The sequence below is a fragment of the Cantharellus anzutake genome (genome assembly GCF_015039405.1).
Source record: "Cantharellus anzutake strain C23 chromosome Unknown EI90scaffold_70, whole genome shotgun sequence".
Lineage (NCBI taxonomy): Eukaryota > Fungi > Basidiomycota > Agaricomycetes > Cantharellales > Hydnaceae > Cantharellus > Cantharellus anzutake.
Window position 1 is genome coordinate 161,239 of NW_024067020.1, and position 27,700 is coordinate 188,938.

General features: G+C 49.0%; 6 protein-coding genes across 6 annotated transcripts; 2 read left to right on the top strand and 4 right to left on the bottom strand.

Moving 5' to 3' along the window:
- Nucleotides 1-9,090: 9,090 nt before the first annotated feature.
- On the bottom strand, nucleotides 9,091-13,008 carry EI90DRAFT_3130876 (uncharacterized protein; the record flags this gene model as incomplete). Its single annotated transcript, XM_039064347.1, has 16 exons — nucleotides 9,091-9,305; nucleotides 9,364-9,529; nucleotides 9,582-9,657; nucleotides 9,709-9,739; nucleotides 9,792-9,880; nucleotides 9,929-10,094; nucleotides 10,145-10,402; nucleotides 10,456-11,179; nucleotides 11,236-11,500; nucleotides 11,572-11,679; nucleotides 11,739-11,850; nucleotides 11,900-12,007; nucleotides 12,064-12,479; nucleotides 12,536-12,590; nucleotides 12,649-12,906; nucleotides 12,969-13,008. 16 exons carry the CDS (start codon nucleotides 13,006-13,008, stop codon nucleotides 9,091-9,093), a joined length of 3,087 nt encoding a protein of 1,028 aa, XP_038910933.1.
- Nucleotides 13,009-13,627: 619 nt separating this feature from the next.
- On the top strand, nucleotides 13,628-14,270 carry EI90DRAFT_3077753 (uncharacterized protein). Its single transcript, XM_039061740.1, is given in 3 exon segments — nucleotides 13,628-14,119; nucleotides 14,130-14,131; nucleotides 14,165-14,270. 3 exon segments carry the CDS (start codon nucleotides 13,864-13,866, stop codon nucleotides 14,171-14,173), a joined length of 267 nt encoding a protein of 88 aa, XP_038910934.1. The 5' UTR covers nucleotides 13,628-13,863; the 3' UTR covers nucleotides 14,174-14,270.
- An 855-nt stretch (nucleotides 14,271-15,125) lies between these two features.
- EI90DRAFT_3020043 (WD40-repeat-containing domain protein) lies at nucleotides 15,126-18,920 on the bottom strand (the record flags this gene model as incomplete). The annotated part of the gene is made up of 16 exons (XM_039057456.1): nucleotides 15,126-15,337; nucleotides 15,390-15,570; nucleotides 15,633-15,714; nucleotides 15,767-15,797; nucleotides 15,851-15,933; nucleotides 16,056-16,083; nucleotides 16,177-16,252; nucleotides 16,306-16,478; nucleotides 16,535-16,566; nucleotides 16,609-17,207; nucleotides 17,259-17,523; nucleotides 17,580-17,799; nucleotides 18,020-18,447; nucleotides 18,503-18,557; nucleotides 18,614-18,838; nucleotides 18,902-18,920. The coding sequence occupies 16 exons, from the start codon at nucleotides 18,918-18,920 to the stop codon at nucleotides 15,126-15,128; spliced, it is 2,709 nt and encodes a 902-aa protein (XP_038910935.1).
- Nucleotides 18,921-20,116: 1,196 nt separating this feature from the next.
- EI90DRAFT_3077765 (uncharacterized protein) lies at nucleotides 20,117-20,813 on the bottom strand (the record flags this gene model as incomplete). Its single annotated transcript, XM_039061741.1, has 3 exons — nucleotides 20,659-20,813; nucleotides 20,260-20,514; nucleotides 20,117-20,189 (listed from the first exon to the last, which is right to left on the bottom strand). The coding sequence occupies exons 1-3, from the start codon at nucleotides 20,661-20,663 to the stop codon at nucleotides 20,117-20,119; spliced, it is 333 nt and encodes a 110-aa protein (XP_038910936.1). The 5' UTR covers nucleotides 20,664-20,813.
- Nucleotides 20,814-22,867: 2,054 nt separating this feature from the next.
- Nucleotides 22,868-23,807, bottom strand: EI90DRAFT_2475702 (uncharacterized protein). The gene is made up of 2 exons (XM_039053088.1): nucleotides 23,342-23,807; nucleotides 22,868-23,190 (listed from the first exon to the last, which is right to left on the bottom strand). Exons 1-2 carry the CDS (start codon nucleotides 23,551-23,553, stop codon nucleotides 22,992-22,994), a joined length of 411 nt encoding a protein of 136 aa, XP_038910937.1. The 5' UTR covers nucleotides 23,554-23,807; the 3' UTR covers nucleotides 22,868-22,991.
- A 578-nt stretch (nucleotides 23,808-24,385) lies between these two features.
- Nucleotides 24,386-26,642, top strand: EI90DRAFT_3077777 (uncharacterized protein). The gene is made up of 4 exons (XM_039061742.1): nucleotides 24,386-24,822; nucleotides 24,903-25,593; nucleotides 25,650-26,457; nucleotides 26,478-26,642. Exons 1-3 carry the CDS (start codon nucleotides 24,530-24,532, stop codon nucleotides 26,274-26,276), a joined length of 1,611 nt encoding a protein of 536 aa, XP_038910938.1. The 5' UTR covers nucleotides 24,386-24,529; the 3' UTR covers nucleotides 26,277-26,457; nucleotides 26,478-26,642.
- The last annotated feature ends 1,058 nt before the right edge of the window (nucleotides 26,643-27,700 follow it).

The window sequence follows — 27,700 nt, forward strand, 5'->3', positions numbered from 1 at the left end:
CACAAATGACTGTTTTTGGTCCCCATCTGGAGAACCAAGGGGTTTGGCAACTCGAGCAGTGGAATATGTACTGCTCGGACAAAATCTGGAGATAGGGCGTCTGTTTCAGTGCCACTATCAAATAGGACAAAAGCGTTTACCCCAGCGATGTTAACCTCGCCAGTGAGCGTCTGCCTTAAGTCAGCGCTGCGGTTTTCAGGGTATTTACCTGCCTCTCGTGAGATTCTAAACTTCGTGTCGAATATTGGTGGGATTTTTTTCAGAAGCTTGTTAGGCACTGAAGAACTCGTCACACTTTGCATTGACGGTTTGCTGGATGAAGATTTTGGGACCGGTATAACACCATCCCTCTTGTAGGTCTTTACTGCGTCGTTGACAAGCTCAGCTACTATCTGCTCATCAGATGGCAGTTTGTCTGCTTGCCGAGCAGATGCTAATTTAATGGAGAAGTTTTCATCTGTGGGATCCACAAACGTCATAGCACCAACGAACATGTCGGCATCCACTTCTACATACTCCTCCTCTGCCTCAGCGAGGAGGTTGGGGTTGTACGGGTCGTCCACGAGTTTATCGTCGAACGCCTCATCGTCGGCCATATAGTCCTGCACCTCTGCAGGATCTTCAACACCTTCCGGTTCTTCTACAGGCTCCGAGTCCTGTAGGTCTCGTTCATCAGACTCGACCGCTATGTTGTACATGCGTGGTTTGGGCTTGTCGTGATTTGGGCAATCACATTGATAGCCTACTTTCCTGCATTTATAACAATGCAGTTTCCCATCCTTATCCAAGGATGGCATCGATTTCGTCGCTGTAGATGACGTTGACTTCTCTGGTTTTGGAGCCGGCGAATAGCTTGCACGGAAGGTCGAGCGTTGTCCGCTCTTCAGAGTTGACGTGTTTCCCCCGAATGTGTTTTGTACACTTTCTTGGTGGACAAAGAATCAGCAGCTTTTTTGGGTACTGCTGTGGTGTTGGCTTGTTTTTGCATCGTTTTTGACGCAGCTGGCACTTGCGAGTCGTTACAATGTAGGCGGGCACAGCCGGTACCATGCAAACAAGCCGATTATCGCGATTCTACCACCCATGTCAAGTACCCCACTCCCGAAACACATCTACCATTGTTCCATATACCCCTTCCACGTTTCCCATATTTTTTCCGATTTTTTCAAGCCATTCCCGACCACGGACAACCATCAGTGTCCAAATTGGGTAACTGTCACCCGCATATTCCGCCGCTTCCTCTGTATCTCCATCAATTCTCCACCGATCCGGACGAATTTGGTATCGTTGGAAAGCCCTTGTCAACATGAGTCGAACGATGTCACGAGTGACGCATTTGGTTCAGCGGTTGTTCCGATCGCCATGGTTCTTTATTTCCTTAACAACATCAATATTGCTTTGATATTGCTTTTTTCTTAAGTGTTCCTTGTGGATCTGTTGCCATCCTAAACCCGTTGGATCATTCGGATTTCCACGTATTTCTTTCATATTTATAGTTACCCTCTTCCCTGTATTTACAAAAAGGACTCCCCCAAAAACAGAGAGGTGTTCCCCAACAAGAACATGAAGTTCTAGCAGACGTTACCAGCGCCCAGAGCGGCGAATACGAAGCCAAAGAGGCCCAAGACATTGTGCAGGGACAGAGTTCCCATTAGTTTGATTATCAGTGAGATTTACGAGTTTATCATTTTTATCACATCGCACCCGGACTATTTCTCCTCCCCCCTTCCTCTTCATCCGAACCTCCCCTGAGCATTCCCAACCCTAGGCCCCCTCTCTTTCTCGTTAGGGTGGTAGATCCCTTGCCCCCTTACAACGATATGCAGAGATTGCCTTAATCGAATCGTATGCATGGTCCAGGTGGAGCATGGCGGTCCACAACTTGTCTTTCATTGTGTAGTCCACGGAAATTTCGTGGCGCATAACCATCTCCTGACGCATTTCGCCAGGGATGGCATTCAGGAAACGTTCATTGAACGTTGCCTGGTCAGGAGGCATGATCATCTCCTCAGCTGCACAATACAGCTGGTTATAGAAGTGTTTGATTCCCTTCGTGGGATTGTATGATAGCGTTTTGAACGCTTTCATGGATGCTACTGCTGCAGACTTCTTGATGAAGGTGCAGATAAGGATCTCTAGTAGATCCCAGAATGGGGGAGTTACCCCGTTCTGCACTCCAATGCGTATATAGTGCATCAGGAGGTCTTGTGCCTCACCTTCAATGGCAGTTGTCAAAGTGTGGACATGAAACTCGTTATAAACTTCACCCTTCCACCCACACAACGACATATAGGCTAGCCATGAGTGCAGCCAGTTGTGGAATATTTTCGAGTTATTCTCTCCAGACCATTTGATGGTCGGAGTCAGTCCCTGCATCTTTTTGAGCAGTTCTGGGCATACATCTGCAGGCAGTGGCTGCAGGATTCGAACCTCCACACTTCGGCGTGCAGACTCAAGAAGCTGAGTCATGAACTCAGATGGATCAGGCACTACTTGTGCTGCAGGTGCTGTGTATGAACGCATGGTTGAGTCAAACAAACCGGGTTGTACAGACGAGCGGTTTGGAAAGTTGGATGAGGGCTCCCATTTTGCTTCGGTGCCAAATGGGTCAAGAAATGGTGGGTTGGGCCAGGACAAGCCACCCTCGCCACCATCCTCGTCATCACCATCCCCACTCGGACAGTGGGGCCTTCTAGACCTAACTCGGTCTACACACCTCTTGCTCCCTTCTGGAGCCGCAGGCGGTTGTGAGAATCGGTGGTAGTTATCCAGCACCCGTCTGAGTGCTGTGCCGTGGGACAGTCTTTCGGGGTCTTCACTGTTTGCCCCACAACCCATGTTGTATACGAATGCTGCATCTGCATCCAGATGGGTGTTAAAGTCGAAAGTAGATTCGCTGAGACTACACTTAGCGAAGATAGGTCTGACCTTGGCGGGCTGTCCGCCAATGTCATCTACACGATCCTGGATGTAGATCGGGCGTTTTTTCCATGTGTAATAATCGTATGGAACACTGGTGACTTCCATGTCACCGTCTTCCTCCTGTATCGTCTCCACAGTGGCCTTCATCGGCACTGCTTTCTTTCTCCCATGGTTGGGAGGGAAATTACGTGTTTGAGTAGCATCAACGCATGGTATTTTCACCCCACCGTTTGTGGGTTGGGACGACAGAATGAACAGCACGGGCATGAAGCCTGGTCTGAAATGGAATGGAGAAGTTCCACTCTCCCCCACAGTTGACGATCCAGCCAGTTGTCCTGGGTCGATCTCCCTACCTTTTCCCTTGGCGTCAGTGGTTACTGGCACCATCAACAGGGTAGGTGGCTTAGTTCCACCTTGGTATCATCAGAATCGTACCAATTAGCACTATTTTCGGATACCAAATCTGTACTGAGTTGTCGCATGAATGAAAGTAGATTTCTGAATGTTGGAAGCAGGTATCTTAGTCGGCTCTGTGTGTGGGCGATTATCCTGCCTACAGCGTCTGGGTATGTTGCCCAGGGCTGAGGGCCTGGTAGGGTGTGATGCAGGCGTGCGTAACAATGGGCCTGAAGCAGACAAGTGTCCCTGGCCACTTAGGCTAAAGTGGGAAGTGTGTTATTATTACTAACAAGGGGAATGTAAGCTACTTGCCTAAAGTGGGAAGTGTGAGAACAAGGTTGCTTCTCAGTTCCCACTTAGGCTGTGTTTATATACATGTGGTTAAGGCCACGTGGGAAGTGCCACATCATCTACGCACACAGCTACATCCATCCAGGTGCCCCCACAAGAGGTCCCAGGAGCATCTGGTGTGCAGGAGGTCATCCAGTGTGTCCGGGTCCAGGCATGCTGCACTGCAGCCGGGTCAATGGTAGTGTCAGGGATGTGTCCAGGGTGGAGGGGGCCTGGATGTAGCACCCAGCAGAGGGACCCTCTCAGGGAGCGAAGCGGGCATGCATGCTGATGGGCCCAATCTGGGACTGTAGCTTAGACTGAAGTGGAAAATGTGAATTGTTATTAAAAGGAAGAACTACACTACTTACCTGAAGTGGAAAACGTGAGAAGAAGGTTACTTCTTCAGTTCCCACTTCAGGTACATTTATGTACATGCAGCTTGGGTCACATGACGGGTGCCACGTCATCCATGGAGAGAGCCACAGCCATCCAGGTGTCCCCACAGGGGATCCCGAGGGCATCCACTGCAGGCGCACGTGCTAGGCATAGCGGGAAGTCGTCTGGGGTGTCTGAGCTGGATGGGTCAACAGTACAATGATACAAGGGAAGGTGGTCCATGTAAATAGAAAGAATAAACAGAAAGGGAGAATGAAATAAAGGAGAAAGAGGAAAGAGGGAAAAGGGAGGAAAGAGAAGGAGGGGAAGAGGGAGGGAGGAGGAGGGAGGATGGATGGGTAGCAGGGAGTGGGTGAGGTGGGCCTGGGTGGGCCTGGGTGGAACTGGGTCAGGTGGGTGTGCCCTGACATCACCCCCTCCTTAAGCCACTTCGCCTTGAAGTGGCCAGATGGTTCTCTCTCTCTCTCCTTGGGGCTTGGGGATGCATCCTGTGGAATTCCTCAATCCAGTTGGGGGCATGGGCTAAGTGGTCCCATTGGAGCCATTGGTTCTCTGAGCTTGGCCAACCAATGAACTTTACCAGATACCAGAGTTTCCGGCATAGCCACTTAGAGTCCAATACCTTCTCGACCTCGTACTCTTCCTCTCTGTCTACAAGTTCCGGACCTGGGCAGGGGTCAGTGGGTCATTCTGGGATATCATCTGGGCAGTGTGGTCTGACGTTCATTATGGATACAACCAGGTGGATTCCCTTCTGCTGTGCAGTAAGTTGGAGCTTGACAGCAGCAGGGGAAACAACTTTGATGATCTTGAAGGGGCCAAGCCATTTGTGGTCCAACTTTTTGGTCGGGCGGTCAGTCATGTAATTTTGCATGCTGAGCCAGACTCGGTCGCCTTCTTGGTACTTTGGGGCTGTTTTGCAGTCTCGGTCGTAGTAACAGGCCATCTCATCTGCTGCATGTTCCAGTGCAGCCTTCGCCTCCTCTTGCATTTTCATCATCCTTGATGAGAACGCATCAGCAGCTTCCACCTCGGATGTGCATGTGGGCTCTGTCCCCATCCTGGGGTGTTGGCTGGTGTCGAGTTCAAAAGGAGTTCAGTGGGTGGATGAGTGGATGCAGTTGTTGTAGGAGAATTCCACCAGTGGGAGCCAGTCCGCCCAGTTGTCCTGTCGATGGTTGACGAACACCCAGAGATAAGCTTTGATCTCTTGGTTGACCCGCTCAGTCTGTCTGTCCATCTGGGGGCGGTAGGGTGTTGAAGGGGTCAGTTTGATGCCTAGAAGGTCCACAAGCTCCTTTGAGAAGCGAGAGACAAAGGCGCTCCCTCTGTTGCTGAGGATCTCCTCTGGGAGCCCATGGTGCCTCCAGACGTGCTCTAGAAAGAGCTGTGCAATACCCTCCAAGTCTATGGTCGTCATGGTGGGGACCACATGGATACGCTTGGACAGGTGGTCTACTACCACCAGGATATACAATCCCAACCTCTGCTCTGGGCTCCCGGAACTCCGAAACTGACTCCGGAGCCCTACTCCCCCTCCATCACCTCCTCCTTGCCAACTCCCAAGAGGTCTTCCCACCTCCAGCTCCAACACCACCTTTGGTCCGACTCCAGACAATTCCAGGTCCGACCTCAACCTCAACACCTTCCAGACAAGTATGCAACTATGCTCCTGACTTTGGACCTCCACTCTGGAATCCTGTTCACATCTCCATCTCAGAACTCTGGTCTTAGCTCCAACCTCGGACTTTGACCCCACCTCCACTTATACCCATTGTATTGGTTAGTCAATTCCATTTATTTACCTTTGCCAATATTCCGGAGTTTAACTTCCAAGTTTGGACTTGTCAGGGCTTGGTCCTCGATCAGGGACAGCCCGACCTCAGGCCTGGGTGTGTGCAGTGTTCTGGGTGGTTGGGCGCTAGACCCTGTCCTCAGCTCCTCAAACTCACTGAAGGGACTAAGTGGGGATTGAGTTGTCATGTATTACAGAGGGTAACTACAACTTGCCTAAGTGGGGATTGAGTTGAGAAGAAGGGTAAGTTTCCCTATTCCCTGCTTGGCTACTATAAAAGGAAAGTGTACTGTACAGTTCATAACGTGACTCCGGGTAGAAGCTGAGCATGTTCCCACGACTCGGAAAAGGTGTCACATGGGTTAAGGCGAGTTGCTCGCCTTGACCCACATGATTTTTCCTGCAGGCTCACATGTGGGCTGAAGTCGTGAGAGATTTGTAGGGATGGGGAGGTCTGGGAAGGTGGTTCTGGGGTGTGGTTGGGTGCCCTGACAGCGGGGTCAGGGGCCAATCCCTGACAGGACTTTCCAGACTTACTTCAGACCTTGCAACTATTGCATTGTCCCATTCAATTCTCCCTGATTCCTATTTGGGCTGCTGCTTCCTTTCTATTCAGTCAGCTAGCCATTCCCCACTCCCATCCTCCTTCCTTCCTCCTTGGGCCTTGGCCCCTTCACTCCTCCTTTGGGAAACACCATTGAGTCAAACCCTTGACCCTTGGTGTTGTTCCTCCTTCCAGCTCCCTTTGTCTCCTTTCGGAGTACCCTTGCTCCTTTTGATCCTGGACCCCTCCTTATATACTGTTAGAATGCGCGGACTCGGACGACTCCAGAATGGAATCGGAGACTTATCGTGGAAGGACCTCGGCCTCAGCGACTCATGCGGAGCGCTGTGCCATTGCTGGTTGTCCTAGGGGTCCCTAATTTCGGATCTAGCAGAGGGAAAGTCTCTTGGGGGGGAATTCCAGTCGATTTCGGACTGAGGTTACAAGTTACTAGGTACATTGTATATAAGGAGGGGTCCGGAATCAAAAGGAACAAGGGTAGGACGAAAGGAGACAAAGGGAGATGGAAAGAGGAACAACACCGAGGGTCGAGGGTTTGACTCAATGGTGTTTCTCAAAGGAGGAATGAAGGGCCAAGGCCCAAGGAGGAAGGAAGGAGGTTGGGAGTGGGGAATGGCTAGCTGACTGAATAGAAAGGAAGCAGCAGCCCAAATAGGAATGAGGGAGAATAGCGGAATTGAAATGGACAATGCAATAGTTGCAAGGTCCGGAGTAAGTCCAGAAAGTCCAAACTCGGAGGTTAAACTCCGGAATATTGGCAAAGGTAATTAAATGGAATGAGCTAACCAATACAATGGGTATAAGCGGAGGTGGGGTCAAAGTCCGAGGTCGGAGCTAAGACCGGAGGTTCCGGAGATGAGACGTGAATGGGATACCGGAGCGGAGGTCCGGAGTTGGGAGCATAGGTTTTGTGTACTCATCTGGAAGGTGTCGAGGTTGGGGTCGGACCCGGAATGTTCCGGAGTCGGACTGAAGGTGGTGTCCGAGCCGGAGGTGGGATAACCTCTTGGGAGTCGGCAAGGAGAAAGTGATGGAAGGGAAGTAGGGCTCCAGAAGTCGGAGTTTGGAGTTCCAGGAGCCCGGAGCGGAGGTCGGGATTGTATGGATATGACATATACAATGTACATAGTAACTTGTAACCTGTAGGGAATGGATGTGTGGTAATGCATGCTGTGCACGCTTTCTTTATTCATTGTTTATTACTCTTTATTTCTCGATGTAAACAATGTATATAAATTGCGGGGAAGGGTGAAACAGGTTTTCACTCTTCTCCTCCCCTGTTGAAATAAAGAGCCTAAATTCTGACAGCTTGAGGATAGCAGGAGTCACAACTAAGGTTGGAACCTCAACCGACTGTCAGGGCACACCCACCTGACCCAGCTCCACCCAGGCCCACCTGGGCCCACCTCACCCGCTCCCCCATTACCCATCCTTCTCCCTCCTCCTTCTCCCTCCTTCTCCCTCCTCCTTCTCCCTCCTCCTTCTCCCTCCCCCTTCTCCCTCCTCCTTCTCCCTCCCCTTCTCCCCCTTCTCTTTCTTCCCTCTTCTCTCTTTCCTCTTTCTCCTTTGTTTCATTCTCCCTCTCTGTTTATTCTTTCTATTTACACAGACCACTTTCCTTTGTATCATTGTACTGTTAACCCATCCAGCTCAGACACCCCAGACAACTTCCTGCTATGCCTAGCACACACACCTGCAGCGGACGCCCTTGGGATCCCCCACAGGGACACCCGGATGGCTGCGGCTCTCTGAGGGTGACATGGCACCCATCATGTGACCCAAACCGCATGTACATAAATGCACCTGAAGTGGGAACTGAAGAAGTAACCTTCTTCTCACTTTTCCACTTCAGTCAAGTGGCCAGGGACTACAGTCCCAGATCGGGCCCATCAGCATGCACACCCACTACGCTCCCTGAGAGGGTCCCTCTGCTGGGCATTACATCCGGGCCCCCTCCACCCTGGATGCATCCCTGACACCGACCCTGCATAACCTCAGTCCGAAATCGACTTGATTCCCCCCTAAGAGACTTCCCCTCTGCTAGATCTGAAATTAGGGACCCCCAGGACAACCAGCAATGGCACAGCACTCCACATGAGTCACTGAGGCCGAGGTCCTTCCATGCTAAGTCTCCGATTCCATTCCGGAGTCGTCCAAATCCACCATATCTAACAATACACACCTTTGTATCACTTACAGTTCTGGTGTGCTGAGCAACCCCTGAGACCTCACAATACCCCTGCTCAATCCTGCAAAACTAACATGTTTTTCTCCATCACTGCTCAAGCTACTTTCTTTTGAATGGGTCTCCTCTGAATTGCTTCCTCACTTGTCACATAAAAGATCTAATTTCATGCATATTAGTGCAAACTCACTGCTCTCTCTCCTTATTGATGATCACACTGCAGAATCTGGCATTCACTGTCAGGCCAGGACTCACATGAAGGGTGGACAAGGCAATTCACAATAACAAATCACAAATAGAAAGCAAGCATCTCTCGGTGAGGCACTCTGCACCCCTAATACAGGAAGTGATTGTGTTGTCCTGCTTGGACCTCACATGGATTTTCGACACCCAACCTCAACAAGTAGCCGCATATGCTTACTCCAGTGATGGACTATTTACTAATAGAACCAGTTTCGGAGACAGCATAGGTGTGTATGGCAGGTGCCTGGCCAGTCAACCCTGCTGGGGAGATGAAACAGCTTGCTTACCAGTGTTCCACAATGCTGTCCAAATCCGTACTGAACCATCATCGCCCCCGGTGGCAAGCATAATGCGGTGCTCATTTGCATTGTTCCAGGCTACACTCGCTGGAGTTGTCCCCTGTTCACGAACATGTAGAGAGTGAAGCAACTTGGTTGTCCGGCGATCCCAGAAATGGACCTTCCCACCTAGAGGGAAAATGCTTGTCATCCTTTTGATCCATTTATGTTTGTCCAGTGCCCTCACTCATATCTGTCGAGAGTACGACCATATTCTCAACATCATGTCCAGCAAATTGACCAAGATAACCTGACCGTCCAAATCGAACTTTGGACGGGAGGTTGTAGGTGTGGAGGAGATCAAGATGAACGATGCCACCGATATTTCCGAGGCGGAAGAGTTGTGGAGATGTCTGTACCAAGCATGTGTTGAGTTGCCAGTTGATCTCATCACTTTTAACTCACTTTGTCTTCAAAACTGATCAACACTAGTGGCCCAGATACTTTAATATGGCGAACGTCGTGAAGCATTGGAATGTGTCTAGTGGAGGATCAGCAGGTGTTACCAGCATCCATAAAGAAATTGAATTACGTCTCAATTTCTTCCGATTGCAGATTGAGCACTGAACGAGATCAGCCTCCAGGTGTCTTGGCAGGTGCTAGGAATGCCCTTACCAATAATGCGCTTCTCCAAATGATGTGAATCTGAGGGCTTTAGTTTCTGATCATCAGGCGTTTGGCTCAGAGTTGCAACCCCCAAGAGTCTTGACTGATGGATCAGACCAAATCATAGCCGTTGATTTGATATCTACCTTAATTCATCCATCGTGACAGCAACGTCGTGAAGGACCAAAGGCCCCAAGCATGTTTCATAGGTACGTTGCACTTCGCCTTTGACAGACTGAGTGCAGTACTCAGTCTGAGGTCCAATGTCCGGTCGTGAACCACCCACCAGTACCGTGAACTTTGTCTGTTCCACTACAATGAATTTGTCAGAGCCTCCCACCCAAGCCACAGAATGTATAAACCGAGGCCAGTGGATGGTCCGCTGCCAAACACCAGTCTGCTCGCGTCATTCACTAGTACATTCGCAATGTATGGATAGATACGGACCTCGCGTAACCAGGCTTTCACCCCAAACGGTGACTTCACAATGAGATACTGGCCATCTGGAGACCATAAGACTTGTCCAGGGGACCCTCCCGCATATTCCAACTTCTGGTGGACGGTGAAAATGGAGTCAACTCTCCAGATGATAGCGGTTTGGTCCCATGCGCAAGTAGCCACTAGTAACAATCGAAACTGAGCCAGAACGAGGAAGAGCCAGAGATTCACATACGGTATTCGCCATTAGGGCTGAACTGGATGTCTCGGACCAGGGCAGTGTGCATCCTCAGGTTCCCCGTGACTCGCAGAGATTTCAAAGCAGGAATTACAGCTCCCAAGTTGGATGGACTAGTTTCTGCGGGGGGAAGATTTATAACATCCACCGAGTGGTCACTCGAATCAGAGAGAGAGCCTCTGCCACGAAAGGGGTCCTGCCTTGGTGCTGGCGAGACGGGCAATGGGGTGCGTGGCGAGGAGACAGGACCCCCTTCCTCAGACGTCCTGGGGTGAATCCCAAATCCACGTAGTGTGTCATGGAACTTTTCGAATACCGGTTTGAGGAGAGGGAACAAACCAGGTTCATCAGAAGATCGTTCATATTGAAGCGATGTCGTAGGCAGGGAATGACGTTCTGTCTTGTCATCGGATCGATGAGCTCTCAAGCTCGATGATGCACGACTGGGAGTCCTCTCAACGGCATCTTTCTCGACATCCCGTTGGTGGGCATCAGCTATCGGAGAGTGCACCTCTGTTATAATGATCTCGTTCTGTCGGCTGTCTCTTGGCAAATTATGGCGTCGGAACAGGGTGATCAAAAGTCCCCATAAGAAAACAAGCGCCTTCCGGAATGGTTGTAGACAGTGATGCATGCTCGAGAGAAGGAAGCCTAAGAATGGTTGGCACATAGCTGCCAGATTGCCTTTTGTAAAAGTATCCTTCATTAAATCGTCGAGCCACTGAAGAAAACGACACATCACCACATTACTCAACCGTTAAAAAATGGGGATCGAACCTTTCTGCCGTTAGTCTTACCATATGCATAGCGCTCCCCCAAAAACCAGAAGCCGACCGTGAGAAGAGCAAAAGACGAGACTGATGTGCAAATAGTGATTACGACGGGGATAAACGGAGATATGTGGAAGTTGGAGAAGGTAAAACATATGAGCCCAGCCGAGAACGCAATGACGGACGCAATGAGGAAGCTCAGAGGCGTATGGGTTATCCAGATGGAGACCCACCAAGGGAGGCGTGCACGAGGCGAGCGATAGACGGCAGAGCTATTTCAGCAGGATGAAGAGTGTAACCGATGAACCAGCCCCCAGAGTACTTCAAACAGCAATTTGCTCACCGCCAATGATAAGCAAGCTGGCTATTCATCGCACTCGCGAGGGAAAATACGAGTGAGATAATCCATAACAAGTTGACCGCTTCCTGAGTCCTTGTCTGAAAATTCTGACTAGAGAAGAAGCGGCATAAGACGAGTGATTTCCCAGAAAAGTAACCAGGTATCAGTACTAGCTAAACTGAATTGTTGTAGCAGTCACACTCGAAAACAAGGTGGCGACCGTGGACAAATTATGAAGGGCTGCAGTTGTGTGATGCTGGGTAAATTTGATAGTCGGGATACCTGCTCAGCCCATTGAGTTGCATCGTTGCAGCTGGGTCAGGGGACTTACCGAACTCGATGAAAACGGTAATGGCCGCCGAGACGCTGTCCAAATGCTCCCCAATTTCTGCTGAGATATCGTTAAGGTATAATCGAACAAACGGAGCGTGGTACTGCTCTGTGAGAAGCAAGAAAGTGAGTGGTCGGATAGAACGCCTCATGATGACAGCTAACTTTCATATACTTTGAGGCAAGATCCCCAATACCTCAAATCTCTTTGGAAGAGCTTGACGGAAGTGTTGACAGCTTGGTCGGTGAACTTGGGAATCTCGTTCAAGCACGAGAGAAATATGTCTAAATTGTCTGCTAATAAACCCAACTGGGCGTGAGCTGTTTCCTGATCATCGGACAACACACTGAACCGGCGTTGTCCTCGTCCATACGCCCGAGATCGTCTATCCTCTGCAGCGTGAGCTTGATCCTGATCGATATCCCCAAATAACTTATAGGCATTCTTCCGAAAGAGGCGCGACAAATGAGTTAGTAGGTCACGAAAATCGTCCGCTGCTAGTTGGAGCGCGGCTGAAGAACCGATCGCACCGAGGGCGTTGGTGAAGTTTTGAAGTTTTTTATCCAGTTTCGTCATTCTTCTATGGAACCCCGGGAGTGAGGACTTGTCAGAATCACGATTCTCGAACACGCTTACAATTCCAGAGTTTCCAATACCGCCAGTCCCTCCTTTCTCATCCATTCGTCATTGTCTAATAATCGAAACACCATATGAGAACGGAATTTTGGCCATTGGAGATTTGAGCCTACATCCTGCGCCTTGCTCATCAAGGTCTTCCTGACGAACTTCCGGGGACTCTTCAATCCCTTCTTCAAGTTGCAGACTCAATTGCCTTTTGTGCATGACTACAATGGGATTGGGGCGCCGCCTAGGTGTGGTAGGTTGAGAGTGAGAGTTTCTTGTTGGTGTCGAAATGCGGGCAGTAGTCGAAACACCAGGCCTGAGCCGATGTTCAGAAGGGGATGTAGGAGACACAGGACCAGTGTGAACGATGGTATCGCTCGTTTCTGCATGAACGCAGCGCGATGATCAGCCAACGCATTTCCTGGCTTCACGGCTTTGGACTCACGGTCAATGCTTGCGTCCATGTTGGTTTGTGAAGTCGACATCGCAAGCAAATTGAGGGGTTGTGAAGGTAACTGCAAAGCGAGTCATTGCTTTTGTAGCCATTCGCCTATCTTGGGAAAGCATGCTGAGTTCCTGTGTCATCTGGACAGACACGTGTTTAGCCACGAACCAAGACTATATAATTCTTATTGAAGTTATTCGGCTTCGACAACATAGAGTAAGTACTTTGAAAAACCACGCTGTCAGAGGAAGCGGGGGAAGAAGCAAGCGCCCTTTTCCAGACACCGCCGTAAAGCGTATATAATTGATCGAGGCCTGGCATCGTAGAGTAGCTCTACATATTGCTGCGAAGTCATAGAGACTGGAGCCCTGCCTTTGAGAGCATGCAACATATTGTTCTCACATAGTTCATTTGGTATTCGAGATACCGGGCAGAACCAGAAGGCAGAGATTCATTCGTAGTGCCAATTTCATAAACTCTGTCGAGCCCCCCAGGCATTGACGGCGGTGCTGCTGCTCCGACATACCTCTGACTTGTGGAGGCCGCACGGCAGGTTCTTGCAGTCCTTTCCTTTGGGTGAGGAGCGCGCGAGGCTGGACTAAATTTGATTCTCCAAATTTTATATTGCAATTCAGTACAAATCTCGGCTGTCAACGCAATGTCTTCAATCTCTGTGCTTGTTCAAAAGGATTATCTGCGGTGCTTTAAAAAGTGTAAACGCAGGGGTGGTGGACTGGCAAATCACTTGCGTCGGAGCGGTTCCTGTCAGCAAAAAAATACAGCGTGCCACTCGACAGCCTGAGGCTCAGCATGGTCAAGAACTCACCACCCTCGGTCTGACGGTAGCAACGGCAGGGCAGATAAGACATTGAGCAAACTCACTTTGGTGAAATGGATGAGTCTGACCCCCTGGACTCGGAGCCGACGCAACAGATGTTGGGTTGCCCTCAGCGAGAAACCCCGTACTAATTTAATCATGGGCATAGACCCTGGAAAAACCTTCCCAGATGAGGTCGAGATGCCAGACAAGCTGGCCAAAGATGCAGATGAAGGGCAGCCGCACGCGCCCTTTTTGAGTAGGCAGGAATGGGAAGTTTGTCATTGGCTCAGCATAGGAGGCCTGTCGCAAGATGCCATAGATAACTTTCTAATGGGTACGTGAATCTGCGGATTGATTTAGACCAAAAAGTCGTTACCTTATATAATCAGGTTAACGAACATCCTCAGCAATGTACAAGTGCATGGAAGACATGGGTCCTTTTCCTTTTAAGTCAGAAGTAACCGGCCCCACAAAGCCCGCGAGGAAGTCAAGGAGAAGGAGATATACGTCGGCCACACCAAGACAGCCACGCGGAGAGATCTGAAGCGGGACCCCCCGGTCTTCGAATACATCCGTACCGAGTTCTACTTGCTTGCGATCACGGAGAATTTGTTTACATATAGAGTGCCGACTGTAAAGCAGTCGTTCAGAAGCTAGCTAATGATACATTCCGAAATTGCGTCATTTGAAATACCAGAGTCCGTGAATTATCTCCTTATATATTCCATGAATAAGTAGACGAATAAATTCGGCCAGCTCCGCTACAGGTGGAAACTCCATACGGAGCTGCTTCAGGAATCGAGAGGTCACAATCAGCTCCAACAATCTAATACAGGAGACCACCAGCCTGCACCAAATCTAATCCATCAAAATTGGGAAGCCGAATATACAAGCTGGCTGCATCGTGAGTAGCGTGGGCATGATTGCGCGCGCATCAGCGATTCTGTCCAGCGAGCGCGTACATACTTAGGCAGGATCCCAACCTCTACTACTTAAAGCACAGCGCTCACATTGATTGAAAGCATGCGCAAAAAGTGCACATTGACGCAATTTGAGCGTGAGCATCCTAGACATGGGCAGCCTTCTTGAAGCCAACAATCAAGAGTGAGGTTGCTACGTAATCAATACAGTTGTCCATTCATTTTTTAGATTGAGCACCCTTCTACATATGTCGTGAATCGAAATCCGCCTCTGTCTCTGTTCATCTGCCATGACAGCAACGTCATGAAGGACCAAAGGCCTCGAGCCTCCATATTGAAAATTCAGCCTGGGTATTGGGAGAACATTCGGGTATCAAGCACCACCATAAGTATTCGCGACCGCTCTTCCTCCCAAGCTTACGCAGTTTTGGCCCCCCCAGACGCTTCGTTGGCCCGAAATTCAGCTGTCCAAACCGTCAAAGTACCTCCATGGCCACCAGTAGCAAACATAAGTCTGTCCGTGTTAACGTGACTCCAAGCTATCTTCGTCCGAGCCGCTCCTGGATCATGAATCTTAATGGAGTGCAGCAGGGTAGCGGATTTGCGGTCCCAGAAGTAAAGCAGGCCACCTATCCCATAAATGTTAGCATTCGATCGTTCAAAGTTTTCGAGAGTAAGCACCTTTATCAGCGCATAACACGATCATGTCCCCCAGCCCGGGATAATTGAAATGACAGAATTCGCCTGAACGAACAAATCTCACTGAATGAAGCGAGCTCGCAGTCGGCAAGCTGTAGGTATGCAATAGATCGAGTCTCGTTTGATGTTCGGTAATCTTCAGCCGGAAAAGCTGTGGTGATGCCTGTGCTCGGATACACATTTGAACAACGATATGTTAAGAACAACCCGTCAAGCACATCGCACCTTGTCCTCGTAGCTGACTAACACGAGCGAGCCCTCGCTCGACAACGTGATGTAACGGGCGTCATGAAGAACGGGTATTTGTCTGCAAGAATTTGCTTGAGAATTTCTCACCGCCGAACTTATCTCACGCTCACACTTCTGCATCCCCTGTTTCTAGATTATGCACTGAGAGAAACATTGTTACTTGAGTGTGATGGGAATGATCAGCGCTAACGTACCAAGAATTCGCTTTTCTAAATGCCCAGGGTTTGATGGTTTTAATCCGTCCGGCGATTGAGTCACTGACGCAACCGCTAGAAGCCTGGAGGACGATGGTAATTCGGGAGCGTCAGGAGGTAGAATGCGCTACTCGCCTTTGCCCATCAGAAGTGACCGCCATGTCATGTAGAAGCAGAGGATCAAGGCTCCATTCGGACTGCGGACTGTGCTGACAACCGCAGTCGTGAACATGCTATAAGCAATGTCAATCGCAGTAACAATCGAATTTAAGACCTTCACTTAACAATTGTACGCCAACTTGTCCGATTTGCTAAAATGAACGCACAGGATGTTGGCAACCAGCAGACTGCCCGGTAATCTCCCAGTTCCTTGCAAGTAGTGACCTCTCGCCAGCCCTCACCCTGGGATATAGCACACAGTTGGTAAAAGTTATGCAGGCTTGCTGATCACTTACATCCGCCATCCTGACTTCGACACCGTCTTGAGAAAATAAAAGAAGATATTTGCCGTCAGGGGACCACGTTACTTGGCTAACCATATCGCTGAAATGCGGGATTTTGCGATGGACGGATAACTTGTGGTCAACCTTCCAAATAATAATGGGATCTCCCCATGCACATGTCGCAACTACGTAAAAATCACTCTTGTTGAATTCATGGCAGAACTAGGCCTCCATGACTCACGATAGTCCCCCTTGGGGCTAAATCTTAAATCTCTTATGAATCACGTATGTTCTCGTGCTATCTGGGTGACGGACATCCCTTTGAGAGATGATGTGATGGCCATCAGTTGGGCGGAATCACCCCTTGGCACGTTAGCGGAGTGTGCTTCTGTAGTTGCATGTGGGATCTGGCCTATAACAAATTGGCCTGCCGGAGACGGTGAACCAGGAGGGGACCCTACTGATGTCCCCAATGAACCAGACCTGGATGCATCTCCTATGGACACCAAGCGATGCGTGAAATCGAATGCCGTTGCAGCGATCTTCTCCATGCCTGATCTTAGTGGGCTTGGCTGGTGAGGGCTGGTTCCCCCAAGAGAGGGGGGGTCATCAGGCGACGGTGGAGTGTGAGGGTCTCCATTCGACGAGGAAGTGACAACCTCGTTAGAATGCAAAGGCAGGCTGCCTTCAGTTTCCCTCACACCGCGGCTTGCGCTTCTAGCACTCAAGCTAGAAATTACAGTTTCCGGTCTGGGAACGCCCATGGATTGAGTAACTCGTGAGATCTGCCGCTTGGCACAGTCAAGGGTGGGCCGCAATAGTACACCCAAGTTTCGGAAATATGTGGTAGCTGCTCGATACCCAGAGTAACCCTTGACGTTTTCCACTGCGGCCGGCACTACCTGAATGAGCCACTGCGGAAGGGGATTAGAGTCCTGCGATCCGCCCACAATATTTAGCCTTACCTTTTTCCCGTTAGTTCGTTTAAATGTACACCGCTCTCCAAAGAACCACAAGCCAACTGAAAGAAGGGCAAACGAGGAGATAGACGTGCAAACTGTGATGACGATGGGAATCACTGGGTAATGGTGGAAATTCGAGAATGTGAAACAGACCAATCCAGCGGAGAAAGCAAGAACAGAAGCAACGAGGAACATGAGAGGCGAATGCACGATCCATACGGAGATCAACATTGGTAGACATGCATGCGGGGACCGGTAAATTGCGGAGCTAAATCATCCATCCATTCACCGAGGCTGCACTCAAACAAGCTAGTAATCACTTACTGCCAGTGATATGCCAGCTGGCTATTGATGGCACTAGCTAGAGAGAAGACCAGAGACATAATCCATAACAAATTCACAGCATTTTGCGCCTTGGTGCCGAAGCTCTGATACGAGAACTGAATTGCTGTAGCATCAACCGCAGCGAACAGGGCCGCCACAGTGGAAAGATTTTGAAGGGTTTTAGTTGTTTGTGTTTGACTGAATTTTATAGTGGGTATCCCTGAAAACGGTTTGTTACACATCAGTTAAATTCTTGTTCTCGAAAGTGGACCACTTCACCAATGTCAACGAATACCTGGAGGGAATGCGACATGCTTTCGCAGTGCTCGCCTATCTCGGTAGCGAGATCATTGAGATATTGCCTTATATATGATCGTTTAAACTGGTCTATTCAATGTTGTTGAGTGAATCGCTGGGAACGGACATCAAACCCAACCTACCGCCTGCCCGATGGTCCTTCAAACATGAGCTCCAGTACATCAGGTCATCGTGAAAAAGCGCCGTGGAAGCATTGACAGCTTGGTCAGTGAACTCCGGGATTTGATCCAGACATCGGACAAATGTAGTTAGGTTATGGGCCAACGAAGCCATTTGCTCCGGGATCGTAGCTGGAGAGTCCGCCTGAACCAAGGGGGAGCGTATAGTGCGTGTATAGTAGCGAGAAGCGAAACGCCTAAATTTTGGTATACTAGCCAGTTCCTTCTCTCCGCCCTCGAAGAGATGAGCCGCGTTAGAACGAAAAGATTGAAGGAGCCTCTGGAGACAATCGCGTAGTTCATCTGCCGAGGATGATATGGCGACGGACGAACCGAGTTGACCAACAGCATTTGTGAATGATTGTAGATTTGCGTCAAGCGTATTCATTTTCCTGATGAACGGTACGTCAATTCGATAATGATCACCATCAATTGAATAATACTTACCTTACGAACACCTTGAATGCAGCAGAACCCTCTCGCTGAAGGCTGTGATCTTTGTCTTGATGAAGCCAGCATCATTCGAATGAACATGAACGAAAACAAGAGTCAACTCACAGCCAGCTCCATGTTCAGAAGAGGTCCTAGCTGTAGCTTCTTCAACTTCTCTCACCTCCTGCGATGGCCGTTCATATATCCCAGGAAGGGCAGGGGGACGCCGCTTAGGTGCGGAATTCTGATGTCGTGTATCAGCTGAATGGTGACGTGCTCCTCTAAGTGTGTTAGCCGGAGAATTTGATTGCGACGCTACGAGACTCTCTTGGGACAAAGTCGCACTTTGACCTTTAAAACATGATTAGGCTTATTTAATACCAATGCGACTTCAAACGAGAAGGCATCACTAACGATCGGAATGTGGTTCCATCCTGGGGGGGACGACTGATTGAGAGATCACTTAACGATAATCGGGTCGGAGACTTTTGGGGGTACGTGAGCAGGGAAAAACGCATACCTATTTAAATCCTCACACATAGCGCTGTCTATGAGGGACAGATGGAACACCAATAAGCGAGGGGGTCATGCATGCAATGGTACGTCCATATCTGAATTGCGCTCCTCAGCTGATTCCGGCGCACAGATATGAAAGGGAGGCATGACGAGAGACATCGCCCGAAGAAGCAGTAAGTAGTCGCGCTCCATCACTGAAAGGAAGAGTACGTAAACACGTTCCAGCCTCTATCGGGGGATCATTCTATTCCAATGGAGACTGGGAGCCTGATCATCCACGCGTTGCTTCAGGAATCGAGAGGTCGTAATCAAGACCAACCCCGACCTCAAACAATAGCGGACCTGGTCGGAATCGAATGAATAGCGCCCATGCATCTGAAATCGGGAGTACTTATGTTCCACGTGCACGGCCACTTTCTTGCGCGCGCATCAGCGCGCTGAAAATGCTATTCGCAGAGGGTTTGGCCTTGAAGAATAATTCGATCCCTAGCTCTGATACAAACTATATGTTGAATTGTCCGAAGTGGAGTGTTACGGGCGCATTGACCTGGTCGCTTCGTTGCACGTGTTAATCTGCGTCTTGTTACGGGCCTCACGGGGCTAAGGCGCAGGAGATGCGAAGGCAAGACAAGATCGGGAGCAAGGAGTCAGACCACGAGGAGCAAGCTATAAGCTGAAATCAATAAGGGCGCTATGTTGATCAGCTGAGGGTAGCTTTCGCTGATCAATGGTCTATATATACACATTGAGGTCGCAATCTGGACTAGGCCAAAGACTAAGGCAATCTTAAGGTCCATCGGTGTTACGCCTTAACTGTAACACGTCTTCGCTCATGGGATGAATCCTCCAGTTGCATGGCAGTCGTGTACTTACATATGTGGGATTCTCCGAAGAATCTTGAAATGAAGCGGGGAATTGCCACAGCCCAAATCCACGATTCTACTGCCTGGCGAGCATCTCACATCAAAGATTAGCCTACATTTTCATCCACTCCTTCTACGCATTTCTTATTTTTTTTTCTGATCCCTTTTCCAGCCTCTAGAGCCAGTACATGCCAATTATTGCATAAGTATTCTATGATCGTGTGATTCTATCGGTGTATTGTTTGGTCACCTAACCACCGCACTCTTCATGTATATAACTGACACTAGTTGGGGATGTTCCCTCCCCCCTGTCTTGATCATAACTAACTACATAGGTTATCAGAGTAACATTAGCGCTCGCGCCCACATACCCTGACACTTTGGTATGCATACTTTTTTTGAAATAGTTTATGATTTCCCAGTGGGACGACAAGCTTCCATTGCCAAAGCTCATTGATGAATTTACCTTCGACAGAGTGCCATGCAGAGATTCTATACTGAAGCACAACAACACCGGTAATGGCATGATTCTTCATTTCTTCGAAAAGCAAATGATGAATCAATACCGGCAAGGTTGCCAGAAACCGGTCGGAGAATACCTCCAGTTGATGTGTTCCAAATGCAATTCCTTGCTGCCGTCCTCGAGTGCTCATATGTGAAAAGTATCTTTAGCATTGTTGACAATATAGATATAGACATGTCCGAGGGTCTGGAGGAATTCCCTTCTTTTCCATGAGCTTGTGCTTGTGATAAAGACCTGCATGCATGGGATCGATTGGTTCATGACATGACCACATGCATCTTGAAGCGGGTTGATTTCTACCAGATGCAGGCAAGGTCGTCATCTAGGTCCTGTTGCGTACGATTGAGTAGATACCTTGCCAAACCTTCATACTTTATAAATGCAATACACCAAACGTCGTCTCCGACCCTCTGCTCCATCATCTATGCAACTGGCAACTCTACTAACTCCATGTTTTTATGTAAAACTTGTTCACATTATTCTCCTCTACCCATTCATACATCTCTTGTGGATTGGGCGACGATGCTACATACCAAGATTCACCATTTCCTTCCGCTGCGGAGACCTCGGGATTAAGTCAAAGATGGAAGGAATCGTCCGGAATCACGTAAATGCCAGAGTCGAGAAAGGCCAAACGCATCGAACGCGACTTGGAAACCACGGTGGGCTTTCATTGTTCGAGCGGATTCACGAGAGAGTACATCAGATAGATGGCAGTCTTGCCTTTGAGGAGCGTGATTAGTCGCACTTGCGCCACAAGAATCCGGCGCGAACCCACGAACCTATCCCAAATGGTCCAAAAAGCAAAATTGGTCGGGGGAAACCATCCCCAGCGACGTCTGATTGTGTCTGTTTCTCCACGAATATATGGAGTTCAGAGTATCCGTCCCGCACATGAAACCTCACCCCCCATGTACGTTTCCGCACGTTTGGGATCTTCGTTAGGTTGTAAAACAATGCCTCAGTGGGGTAGCATTCATGACGTCCACTGTCTCAGATTCTTGGAATCCGACTTCGACATGCATCAAGGTCGGGTACGTGGGTTGAAGAGCGAGTAATGAGCCTCATTTCCGCAGTGATGGTTGGGGCCGCAGAGTGGTGGTTTTCATTGACAGGAGAGACTGTTGGTGGGAGCACGGAACAAAGAGAAGTTCAATAAGGAGCCAGAAGCATGTCTGATTGAGAAGGACTACAGCAAAGAATTCGAGTGATTACTTACCCTGGTATGCCAGTAGCCAAGCCGAACGAACGAAGCGACACAACTGACTGCGCTGTACTTTGGCTACCACATGAACCTAACCCCTACCCGAGGCTTTTCCAAAAACGTCGTTTACTTCTTCATCAGGATCCCTCATAGTGATGCTAACAGTCGCTCTATCACTGTGAGCTTGAGCGACCCCCGAACCGTATATAAAAGGTGAGACACTTTGTAGGTAGTAGAGATCTGTATTTACACCCCTATGTGTAAAATCGAATTCAACCCTTGGTTCAGCGACTTTCTGATTGCCTTAAGATTTCGTGAGTCTCCCAACCACCTGAACTCAATCGCCGGCCTCTGCCGACGTTAAGATCCACTCACAATCACGAAGCTTTCCATTGCCCATTTTCGTCAAATTATCGGGCTTGCTTCTTTGGACGAGCACAGCATTATGCGGACAGAAGGTTACCTTGTAGGAGACAGCCCGGTGGTATCATAATGGTCGCGCAGCAGGTTGTGCTGCGCATCAAGGAGTTCCCGACAATTTATGAGGAAGGTCCTAAGGGGATGCTGTCGGGACAGATGACGAAGTATGTTATGTAGTGATTGCGGTTGGATGCGACGACGTTTCGGAGATCGCGACATGCAATATGGTTGATCGGGAGGCAATTTAGAGCGCAACGTGGCCGAGCTCAGTCAATCAAACAGACAAGCGGACCTATATAACAGCCTGCATACGAAACTTGAATAGTGCACTGGGGTAACTTGCCACGCGCAACAACAACTTTTTTTGCGCGCGCATCAGTGCGCTGAAAATGTTATGTTGTTGGGCTTAGCCTCTGATATGATGCATACTTGTATACTTATAGAAAAAAAGAGGAAATTGAATTGGTGTATTATTGGCTTTCATCGGGCGCCGATGTGGATCAACGCGTGCAACGAGGGAACCGGAAGAATCCTCTATAGTGATGCACAACAATGCATAGGTACAACTAAAGTACTTCGGAGCGGAGGGAGTTCCCGAGAACGTTTTCGGGTTTCTCCGTCCAAATCTCGAAAGAAAAAAAAAACAGGATGTCTGCGCGGGGGAGCCCTTGCAAGCCGGATAGGATCGCAATGGCAGTAATAACGGTTGATGAGCATCCAAGTTACGCATACATCACGCCATGGGGACGCCCACAATAGGCCGTCCAAGTCACTTGTACCCCCCACACAGAAGATTGCGAATTCGTCGGGATCCGAGAAGATTAGACGGTAATCGTCGAGCCGCCATGAAAACAGATACTTGCCGCCTCCACGGAGATGGGGTGAGTGTTCGAAGTTAACGGTAAACGGTAAAAGAAGGGGGACTCGAACACTCGTCCGCAACACACCAATCTAGCTGTACCCAAAAACCATCATTGATCAATGATGACTTCTCTCGTGAGTTTGTTTAAACGCGTCCAAATCGGTCGAAAGCTCCGCGAGAACTGCGGACCGTTTGATAAATGAAAATCCCGTTATCTCTGACGATGAGTAGTCCCCCTCTCCCTCCTCCTTCGAACTGGATGGTTTAGCAGCATTACTGTACGCCGCCAAAGCACCAATGACGATGGCTGCATCACTTGGTGGTTGGATTATCATTATTGTCAATTTTATACCCGTGCGTTTTTTTTTGAACCATCATCAAGGGTTTGTAGGCGTGAGTATATATTTAAAAAAAAGTTGCAACGTTGGCAGGAAGAAAGTTGGAAAAGAGCTGTGTGGGGACGCACTCTTTATGAACACGGACAAATGCCTGTATTTGATCGCATCCATACAAATACTCTGGACGTCCGAGGAAAAGGATGTCCACGGGGGTCATCGCACGAGATGTTCCGTAGACTTGGGCGAGTAGACGAACGAAGGCGTCTCGTAACGAGCGTTCATCGGGAACGATGTCGTGTTTGGTGTATACCCGCATTCGTATGTAGACATAGCCATACATAGTATTCTCCTTTTGCGCGCGCGCAGCGGTGAGAGGGCTCCCTTGCGCAAAAATGTTAAAATGAAAAACGTTCCTCGAACAAACTGCGGGAATATAATTGGTTGGTGGTTGTGGCGATGCAGCAAATACATTTGGACCAAAAGTTCAACTCGTGTTGCCAAAACACACCCCCAAAGAGAAAAACAAAAACAGGGGCGGCTTCACGAAAATCGCCAACTGTGCTCTCCGCTCCGAGAAAGTTTGGGGGGGGGAAATTTTCACGTAAAGAAGGTTGCTCTTCTCAATAACATCCATCATCCCTGCCAATCCATCCATCCAGGGAAATAACGTGCTTTAACTGATGACTGATCGATTGCACTTGGAAACTTTCAAGGTCCGTGAAACCATGCACGCGAACTTCTGATATGTAACTCACAAAGAAGAAGTCAGGTTCTTGTGCTTCTGTCAACCAAGTAATTTATCCGGGCGGTTTTGATTTAAACCCTGGAACAGGTCTCTTTTCTCACTCCTCTCTTTCTTTCTTTCTTTCTTTTCTTTTTGATCGGTGTCGTCCGCTCTATGCAAAACCCCATACACGTTACGTACGTACTCTGCGCGGAAGGCCAGGGGGAAAGCTCCGTTCTGACATTTTCTGACGCTTCTGACATTCCGATTCAGGTTCCTGAGAACAAGTCCCACGCTAATATCCGCAATCAGTTACTTGTATAATTAGTTGATTTCTCTCACAGGAGGAGGTTAAGTATCTGTTTGTTGTTCAAAATCCCGTGGGGATGGCTCCGTGAAATCAATTCGCCGAACTCGGCTGATTCCATAATGGGTCTTACCTGTTTACAGTATACTCACGCGCCTACTTTCTTCTCTCTCTACTCTCTTCCCTTCTCCCCTTGACCCGTTATACATATATACCCATGACCATGACTTTTCGTGATTCCCTCCCTCTTCCCCTACCCTCTCTCCCCGCCCCAGCCTTCCAAAAATGCAACATTGCCGCTTCCATACCGCTCCTCCTCCACTGCGTCAAACGATCAAGACGTCCCCCTTCATGACTTTACCCTCCGAGTTACTGGCCGAGATCGCTAGCTATCTTCCATCCCGCCATTCCGTCGCGGGATACGTCGTCGACTCCACTGACCTGATAGCCCTCTCCATGACCTCACGTTGGATACGTGTCGCTTGCGTTCCCATCTTATTTCGAGACGTACCCATCCTATCCGCAGGAGCATTATACGCATTACAATCCCTCCCTTCGCACTTGGTTGGGTACATCAAGTACGTATTCGACTTTGCAGCGAACGCTCAGGCACCCGAAAACAATATTTTATTCTGACGTAACTCTCTTTCTTAAACAGGGAGTTGAATATCTTCCTCGACTCGCCATTTCTCGATGCTTTCAAAATTTGGTCTTCATCCCAATCGCAATACTGCACCTTGGGTTTCTCCCCATTCTTATCCCTTTCTCGCATTCTTTCCCGTACTCCCGAGATTCGTGCCCTCCGTATGCTCGTCGCCAAACCATCTGGATCAGATTCCGCATGGGCCCGGTGCCCACTTGGAAGAGCTCTAGGGATCTCGATGGATAGTGCTATGCAGTCTAGCCTCGCTCTTTCTTCTCCTACGGCATTCAAGCTCCGTTCCCTTAGAATCATTCAGTTGGATGGTTTCCAGGGTATAACGCCACTACTACAACTAGCACCCAATCTACAAGTACTTCATTTACGCCTTACAGCTGGATTTGCCCATTCAGTCAACGATGAACTTGTCAATGCGGCTCGTTTGGTACCAGGGTTACGAGAACTGGTGTACACACCTGATTCATTGCGTACATCTTTCCCTTCAACATTCAGCGGAGCCGGGGGTGGTCACCCGGAGATGGGGATGGAGATGGATGAAACGAATATGAAATTTAATGCATCGTCGAGCGTAGGGATGTTAAAAGCACTCGGAGAGACCCTACCGCATCTCAGAATCCTAGATTTACAAACACGATGGCACGGGAACGAGGTATTATTCTGCTCTAGCTCCGAGCCGATCGATCCCGAGGTGAGCAAACCAGCTGCATATACAAAAAGCAATGCGTTGTTCATTTGAATTTTCAGGCTCTAATTGACGTGATCAAGTATCTTCCAAACCTTGAACATCTCTACCTACCTTCTTCCGTTCATCACCACAAAGATTACGCGATCCTTCGTACACCTTTCGTTCGGCCCACTTCACCCTCTCATACTCTAACGGCCATACAGGCCCGCGCAGAAGCTATCAATCGTGTTGGCCAGTCCGAAGCATATGTCATTCATCGAATCCAACAACACCAGCAGCAGTATACTACTACTGCGCATGGAAGAATTCGGAGTATCGGATTTGTAAGGCATGCGTGTGCGGAGGATAGAATCGAGTATAGGGTCTGTTATGAACGTTTCTCAGTCTCAGAGCTCGGTGGTGGTGGGGATCCGACGATTCAGGTGAAGATTTCGGCGGCAGGGGAAGGTATTCATTGCGCACTTCCAACTCCAACTCCTCGAGTATCGTCACTGTTGTCGCAGAGTATAGCGTCATTGTTTGCTATGCCTCCAGCACTTTGGACGACGACGACGACGACGCCGAGGAGTCATCATTATTCGTCCGAATTTGCTTTGACGGGAATGGGTGATATGTGGGGAGGGAGACGGTCAGCATTTGTGTCGTCACCTTCTTCCGTTGAAGAAGATCCGATATGTGTAAGATGAGATCTGGGTGTGGGTTTGGGTTTAGGTTTAGGTTTAGGTGGGGGCCGATGAGAGAAGACAGTGTTGTATTCGGGTCTTGTTTTTCTTTGATTTTTCTTTTTTCTTTTTCCTTTTGGGATACCCTGGGCAATTTCGATTTCTCTTTCAGTTTTAGATTGGCACAATCGTATAACTTTGATTCATGATGACGGTTACATACTTTGTAACCACGACATACGGCCCCCGCACACGGTATAGCAATTATTGAAGATCCGATCGACTTCCATATTTGCTGATCAACCTTCCTCCCAGTAGGCTACATAAGTAACTGAGTTACCCACTGAGTAATTGCGATGACGAACTTGATTTAGAGTAACCGAACTTCTAACGAGCCATATTATTCTTTTAGTCTGTGCGGACTTCACATACCGTCCGTCCGGTGAACAAACCCAGTTGTCGAGCTAGCACGCACGCTCACGGTCATTATATACTGGACCGGCCGGACGTACGTCGTAATGCATGTACTAATATTTGGTGTACTATGATCGATCCGAACCCTCCGAAAAATTACCCACACTTTCACGATCATGATGTCGACGACGTCCCCCCTCTCCCCCGACGGTTGTATGAAAAGTGGCCGAAATGGATGAGAAACACCTTTCGGTCAATTTACCAGATTTTTTTTTTCGCAAGGTGGAGGTTACAATATGGTGGAGGTTTTGCGCGCTAAATTGAACAATATTGTTTTCGGATGTGAAATTCATGGAATCGTACGTCATGGGAGCACCACCTCTCAAAGGCCGATGATGAACCGGAGCTGGTGGACCACAGTACTGCACTAAGTAAATCGATAGGTAGGCGGGTGGTATATACATAACTGATGCACTTGAGTTTGGCGAAATATTGTACCACACGAGTCGACCACAATCGCAAAGAATGGACTCAAGGTTGATCAGCCTCGACAATTTTACATCATCGACCGATACACGTGTACTGTACGCAGGGACACTGTGGGAAATGTTTCTCGGTAAATGACCAGAATTACACTTGTAATTGACCATTTACCATCATTTCGATGGTTTTTGAAGTTTGGTATTTTACCAAATCAAAATTGCGAGTCAAGGGACCGACTTTTCACGGCAAGTATTTTACTACCTGTACCATGGTAATTTGTGCGGGTGCATAAGATCATCATATTTTCATCACTTTGTCACAATAAACTGAGTCTCGAGATGCATTATATCGGCATGCATTTATCAGGGCACACAAGGAAGGTAAGATTACCTGGAAGCACGACTGGGGAGTCGGAGCGCGGGGCGCTAATACGTCGCCCTCGCTACCATGGACAGTGCGTGCCTCAATCCCGCCCTTGGAGGCCGTTTTCACAATACCTCACAAAGGCAAGCCAGTATTGAATGCAATCTTATGTGGCAATATCTCATCGC

Bases quoted from the DNA above. Each gene is read 5' to 3' on its own strand.
- EI90DRAFT_2475702 (XM_039053088.1), bottom strand. From the start codon at position 23,553: ATGTATGGCTATGTCTACATACGAATGCGGGTATACACCAAACACGAC. The intron at 23,191-23,341 runs GTGCGTCCCCAC...CCAACCACCAAG, and splicing joins TTTGTCCGTGTTCATAAAGA to TGATGCAGCCATCGTCATTG.
- EI90DRAFT_3077777 (XM_039061742.1), top strand. From the start codon at position 24,530: ATGCAACATTGCCGCTTCCATACCGCTCCTCCTCCACTGCGTCAAACG. The intron at 24,823-24,902 runs GTACGTATTCGA...TTTCTTAAACAG, and splicing joins CACTTGGTTGGGTACATCAA to GGAGTTGAATATCTTCCTCG. The intron at 25,594-25,649 runs GTGAGCAAACCA...TTGAATTTTCAG, and splicing joins CCGAGCCGATCGATCCCGAG to GCTCTAATTGACGTGATCAA.
- EI90DRAFT_3077753 (XM_039061740.1), top strand. From the start codon at position 13,864: ATGAGTCTGACCCCCTGGACTCGGAGCCGACGCAACAGATGTTGGGTT.